The 7,352-nt window shown below is 31.3% G+C and overlaps 1 protein-coding gene across 1 annotated transcript; it reads right to left on the bottom strand.

Annotated features, from left to right (window-relative positions):
• Nucleotides 1-1,228: 1,228 nt before the first annotated feature.
• On the bottom strand, nt 1,229-4,277 carry LOC121234033 (transcription factor MYB10). Its single transcript, XM_041129833.1, has 3 exons — nt 4,020-4,277; nt 2,723-2,852; nt 1,229-2,345 (listed from the first exon to the last, which is right to left on the bottom strand). Exons 1-3 carry the CDS (start codon nt 4,156-4,158, stop codon nt 1,439-1,441), a joined length of 1,176 nt encoding a protein of 391 aa, XP_040985767.1. The 5' UTR covers nt 4,159-4,277; the 3' UTR covers nt 1,229-1,438.
• Nucleotides 4,278-7,352: the final 3,075 nt, after the last annotated feature.

The following is a 7,352-nucleotide window of genomic DNA, read 5'->3' on the forward strand; positions in this document are numbered from 1 at the left end:
TTACCTGCTACTTACATGTGTATGTTGATGATTTGGCCATTACGGGAAATGATAAAAATTTTGTATCATTTGTTATTCACAAGCTTGGTGCTCAGTTCTCATTAAAACAAATGGGTTCTTTACATTACTTTCTTGGAGTAGAATTATTCCTACACGTGCTGATTTATTTTTATCACAACATAAATATGTCCGCGATATTCTGGAAAGCACAAACATGCTGGGTGCAAAAGATGTCTCCACTCCACTTTCAACAAGTACGTCTCTTCAACTATTGGATGGCACTGCAGCAATGGACAACACTGAATATAGGCGAATAATTGGAAGTCTGCAATATCTATCACTCACGAGTCCCGACATCTCCTTTGCCATCAACAAGCTATCACAATTCATGCATAAGCCTATAGTTACCCATTGGACAACAACAAAGAGATTACTCCAATATATACCATATTTCATGGATTTCAAATCAAGAAGTCAACAACACCTCACCTAACAACCTATAATGATACTAATTGGGCAGAGAATCATGATGACAAAAAATCAACTTCAGCCTACATCACTTTTCTTGGCTCCAATCCAATTTCATAGAGTTCCAAGAAACAACGTGCAGTTGCAAGATCATCAACAGAGACCGAATATGGAGCATTAGCAAATGCAGCAGCTGAAACCATGTGGTTATTATCTTTGTTCAAGGAACTTGGTTTCTCCATCAAAGCTCCACCATCTCTCCTTTGTGACAATCTTAGAGCCACTCACTTAAGTTTCAACCCAGTGCAACACTCCAGAATGAAATATATACAAATTGACGTTCATTTTGTGCGGGATTTAGTTCAAAGAAATCTGCTTAAAGTTTTTCATGTGCATACTCAAGATCAGTTGGTAGATTTAATGACAAAAGCACTATCAAAGCAAAGAACAGAAACCTTGAAGAACAAGATCAGTCTTGCCGATGGAAGCCCCATCTTGCAGGGGCGTATTAAGGAAAGTGATTCAAAGCTGGACAGCTCACACAGCCAAGACATCCTCTGTAATTAGTGTATGGTAAATAAAATCTTGCATACGTTATTATTTGATTCTTCTGTAACAGTTAGTATCTCATCTTTAATGTCTGTATATTGCCTAAAATAGAACAGCTGCATTGCATATATATTTATGAGATAAATCAATCAATGTGTGTGGAAAATATCCATTGAAAACTGCAGTGTTTATTCTCTATATATACTAGGCACTCATTCAAGTCGAAATTAAACGCTAACTGCATGATGTTTCTGGTTCGGTCCACAGTTGATAAAAAAAAAAAAAAAATACAATTTTTGGAGAAGTACGTTCATCATACATCATGACCAAGCAGACAAAGTCATAAAGTTAGGGATCCTATTATTTATATATATGTAAGTCAATTTTGATGTTCTCTTAGAAACACGGAATTTGATTCCAATTAGATAGCAGAACTCTGAGGCAAAGTGGGCCAAGTTTCAAAATAAGCCATGTCTGGATTGATTTCTGCCTTCGAATATATCTGACACTGAAAATTCTGATCTGGGGCTTGTTCTTCTGCTTCTGCTTCTGCTGCATACTGATCTATTAAAATGCTCTTGTTGTCTTCCTCGGTAGCATCTACTAATCCGAGTTCATTTTCTAAGTAACGAAACCACTTCTTGTTCTCAACTTCTTTGCCATGATATTCATCACCAACATTCGAGCTTTGGCAAGCCTTCACCTCTGTACGACATGATTGGATTTCATTCGACAAGGTTGAATCTATATTCTCTAACATGTTCCAAAAGTCTGCATCGGCCTCAAATGGGATTTCTAGGCACAGGTTGTCCTCGACAGTATCTGGTTTGTTCACCTCCTGTAATATGTTATTAAAATCATAAGGCCCTCCATAATCGATCAGATCAGGGTTATCGATTTGCAGTACTTCTTCCCTCGACGCATCAAATAATACTGGACTTGAGTTTGAGATATTTGAATGATCATGAGAAGAAACAGAAGTATAACTAGTTTGTTCTATCCGGTAGTTGGCTCGGCTAAGTTGATTTGAAATAAGTACTTCTTTTTGTGAGTCTTGATCAACTTTCTCAATATGTGTCAAGCTGCGTGCTTCATGATCATTCGATTGATACTCATGAAGTACTTCCATTCCCATACTTTCATGTTTCCCAGATGACGTAAGTGAGCTAGACGAAGATGAAGATGAGGAGGTTATGGAGGATTGTTCATGTTCTCCATCGTGAGTGTTAGCATCTTTGCAAGCCATTTTTTTCTTCAAATGAGTATTCCACACATTCTTAATCTCATTATCCGTTCTTCCAGGCAAATATGATGCGATTTTGGACCACCTGCGAAATAATTTGATATTTTAAGCATCTCGATCGAGAGTAATATAATATGCCAAAATACAAAAACATAGCATCATCCACATTAATAAGGTAAGAATAATTCTATGTTAAGATTTCTACAGTACTATATACCATTCACATGACATAATTTGATTTGAAAGATCATAAATTTTAAAATTTAAATCTTACAAATCAAATTATATCATGTGGATGGTACGGATGTGATATAAAAGCTTTAGAATAGCAGTACTCGATTTAACTTAATTTACAAGAGAAATTTAAAATTAAATCTTTTGCAAATTAATGATCAAGTCCTACAAGAAAATAATGAAATAAAAAATAACTTAATTAATTAGCAATATGTCAAAAGTTCTTACTTGTTCCCCCAAGCCTTGTGTAACTTTATTACGGTATTCTCTTCCTCTTTGGTAAAGTTCCCTCGCTTCACGTCAGGGCGGAGGTAATTAATCCATCTCAAACGGCAACTTTTTCCACATCGCAACAACCCTATTATATATATATATATATATATATATATATATATATAAGATGAACAATTAATTAAATTAGGTATTAATGAATATAATTTTCTTACTTTAGTAGCCAATTAGTGGAAAAGTGTGAAATTTGAATAAGTATATATGTTCGGGTAGCTGTTGTTGTCAATTCCTAACTGGGCCTTTTTTTAGGTGGAACTTCCTAACTTGTCATGATATTTTGCCATATTCTTAATTATAAATTAATTTGGACTTTTTAATTTGTAATATATTGGTTACTATATATATATATATATATATATATATATAATATTCTAAACTGGAAGGCACGAATTAAAATAAGGTTAAAATGGTTAAATTTCCATTGAGACGTGCACATATTTCAAAAGTCACACTTAATTTGGTGGAAACAGACGGCCCAGAAAAACTAGGAATTAAGAAAGACGTTTCAAAGTTGTCTTGCTAGCTAGAGCAGTAACGTACTAGCAAATATGCAAGTACCAATTAGTTCAACGCACAATCATATCCTACAGTGGAGCCCAGATTTGATGAACTCGGTCGTACGTACTGGTTGTGATTCAAAGCTATCAACACATGCAAACAAAACCAGTACTAGTTTATATTCACTGTCATTGAAAATAAAACTCTCTTTACTTTTGCATTCAGATCAAAATAAGATCAGTCATTGTGAAAAGTACGTACGTACGTACTTACTATATATTTTCCAGGATTAATTATTCTGCATTATTCTTGATCTATCTGTAAGTGCAGCTTGTTATCAATATATATATATATATATACACACACACATATGGATCGAAGTAATTAAGAAACGAACAAGGAGATAGCTGTGGGAATATATCGGCTATGAAAGTTTATTATCATGCATGTAGAATTCAAAAATGCCACTGTTGTAAAGGGATACGTATACATATATATATATTCATGTTTTGAACTATATATATTAATCCAACTTCACTGATATGACATAAATATATATCCATGGAATTGATCAGTTTTTTGATCCAGAAAATTCAAGAGCATGAATGTAGTACTAACTTCCAGTGTCAAAGAAAAATGAATTAATCCTGCAAGAAGTATTCTCAAGCATGCATGAAAACCATTGTCATGTGTACTCACAGAGAGAGAGAGAGAGAGATGAATATTCTGTATATACCAGCTTGTTTGGGAAGGGCTCTCCAGTTATCATGGCCATGCTTCTGAATGAAAGTAATGAGCCTCAAGTCCTCTGCTGGACTCCAAGGACCCCTCTTCACTTTACTCTTATCACAACAAGGTGCTCTTCCTTTCCCCATGATACATATACGGCCACTTTCTCAAAGACAAGACCGACTGTTAATGGAATAATATCGCATCAAAGTTTTCTGCATATATGTATTGATCAGGCGCAGACACAGACACAGAGAGAGAGAGAGAGAGAGAGAGAGAGAGAGAGAGAGAGAGAAGAAAGCCAGGGCTTAATTTCCCAAATGGGGCCACAAGGGTCATGCCATGAAATAGGATACGAATGGATGCAATAAATAGGAGGAAATCCTCCAAGATTATTCAAAATCTATAATTATTTATTTGTCCTTTAATGGTATATACAGTCTCCCCCAGACTTCAGTCAGCTCGAGCTCTCCTGTAGTTATCCAATTTAGAATGTGAATTTATATTGTAATCAGCCTCTCTTCTCCCCTACGCCTGGTCCTATGATAATCCACATAAAACCAAAACGATCTCAGCCACCCAATTAATTAGACTAATTAATTATTTGCAAAACTGCTTTGCTTATTTTGTTTTTAAAGTTTCCTAGCAGCTTTTTCCATTAATCTCATTAATTAACGTGCCATTTCAATTCTTTTACAGTTTCATACACAGAAAAAGTATTTGTAATTATAAATTGTATAACTATTATATAATCGTCTTGAAAAATATGAATAAAATATAAAATTTATATAAAAAAATTAATCTTTTAATAATAGATCTTATTTTTTTAAAATAATTATATGATATTTACGTACTTCACAATTATATATAGAATTATTTATATTATATACATAATACAGGAATTTACCAAATCAACCCCGTCGAGATTATCGCTAAAACGGGGATTCTGCATTTACACTGATCTAGTACCCCGCAACCATCTGTATTCACTCTACCCTGCACCAATTCCACTTTGTTTGCATATGGTGATTATATATATATATAAATTGTACTTTTTTTTGAAAATGGGTGGAGTTTATTATTAAATTATTTATTTTTTTTATATGAATCTCATATATTTACTGATCTTTTTCTTAAAAGAAGCACACGATATTTATATACACTCGATCTATAACTACAAATATAATTTCTTTTATATATATATATGTATATATATGATCAGGAAATTAATGTGATCAATTATCATTTTATTCAATCAAGTGAAGTGGGATTACCAGCTCTTAACACGTACATACAAAATTTCTTATGTTTATTTAGGAAGATAAAAACGCTGCATTTACGTACTTTAATGTTTGTATATATGTTTTTCCTTTTTTTTTTTTTTTTCTTTTTTTATCTATCTCGGCACCTTAATTTCCATTTTTAAGATATTTAACACATTAGAAAGTTTCGTTTATTTATTTAGAAGAATTCTATTCATCATCTCCACACACCACACTTTTTATTTTTTTTTTCTCTTACCAAATGTGTGATATATGTATAATGAGTAGAAAAATTTAATTATTTTAAGAAGAAATTTTCTAATTAGAAGAATGAAAATTTACTAATTCTTTTTTCTTTCTTATTTTTTACTCATTTTATCAATTCATTAGCGACTAATTATTTTAGTGTAAGTATTTGGCCCCTCCAAACTTATAATCCTAACTTCGTGCCTAATGTAGTTTATAAATTCATGTAGGTAGTTGAATGTAATATATCAGATCTATTTTATAATAAAAAAATTACAATATAGTGTATCATATTAAATCACGTCAATTTGTAAATTGATTTTCTGTCTAGACCAATTATTCTAGAGTTTTGCTTCTTATCATCCCTACACACCACAAACTACATTTTTTTAAATATTTGTTTAATATTTTTATTTTATTCTTCTTAAACTAATTGAATTCTTCTACTCATCATCTATATACTACACATTTTGTAAGGAAAAAAAAAAGTATAGAGAGTGGAGATGATTAAAAGAATTTTTCATTATTCTATCATTTATTTTTTTCAATCTATCCTTGGGCCGGCCCTATTTAGGATTTTGAAGAATTATTTTAATACATTTCTATATTTTAGATTGTTTTATAAATTGAAAAAAATAATGGCTAAAGAAGGAAAAATTAGAACCTTGAGTACAAGCTGTTTTATATGAATAGAAATACTACATTTTATATTGTATGGATTTGCATTGTATTCACATACTTATCCAAAACAAAAAGATGCTATATATGTACTGTACTACTCTCTAATTCCATGCACTCCTATTCTATTGTGTTAATATGAGGTTATTCATTAACTCTTGAATTTGTTAATTAAAAAATAAGAGCTAATCTAACAGTTGATTGATAATACCACATACTTACATATATAGATCAATTAATGTGATGAGACTAATGGGAGCTCGGAAAGTGTAGTAAACAGCACAACTAATTGAAAATTATTTAAATTTGGATAATGTTTAATCTAATAGTACTTAATTTAGCAAATTGTCATGAAATTTTCCTAAGGATTTTTTTAATATATATGTATAATTAAATTTGACGCGTTATTCTTTCATTATATATATATATATATGCAGTACTACTTGGAAATTATATAAGCTTTGGATATTACTTTTCGAGTTCTTTATGAGATTAATAGCTTTTATTTATTGAATATATAAATATTTTCCAACTAATACATACATGCATATATATATATATATATATATATATATATACACATAATCGATTTCTTTTAATTTTTACATATGAACTAATTAAACTCTAAATTCTAAATTAATCTTGATATATATATTTGAACGCTTTTGTACGTGAACTTCAACATTAAATGTGCCACATCATACTCAATGAGATGAAAATAAAATTGTAGTATAGTGTATAGAATTTTCATATTATAATATGATCCGACCCTCTTAAATAAAAAATATTGTCTAAACAGTCCTAATTATTACGCCTTTATCCAATGAAAATACACTCAACACATACACATGCATACACTACAAGAAAAACGGACTTTTGTGACTAATTTATTGCCATTAAAAGACTATTCGTAATTAATTTTAGTTATAAATAGTCATTTTGTTAGAATTAACTGATCGTAAATAAACAATTTTCTTATATTGACAGTAGACCCAGAGATCAGGAAGGCCGGCGCCCGTGCTTGCTAGCTGCAAAAGCGCCAAGAAACACATGATGATTTGCAGTTCCTTTTCTATTATTTCTCAAAGTTACGTACGTTGCAACAATCAGTGATGATGAAGATGCATGAAAAAAAAAGGTACAAAAACAAATAT

Source organism: Juglans microcarpa x Juglans regia, chromosome 6D, assembly GCF_004785595.1.
Source record: "Juglans microcarpa x Juglans regia isolate MS1-56 chromosome 6D, Jm3101_v1.0, whole genome shotgun sequence".
In the NCBI taxonomy this organism is placed as follows: Eukaryota; Viridiplantae; Streptophyta; class Magnoliopsida; order Fagales; family Juglandaceae; genus Juglans; species Juglans microcarpa x Juglans regia.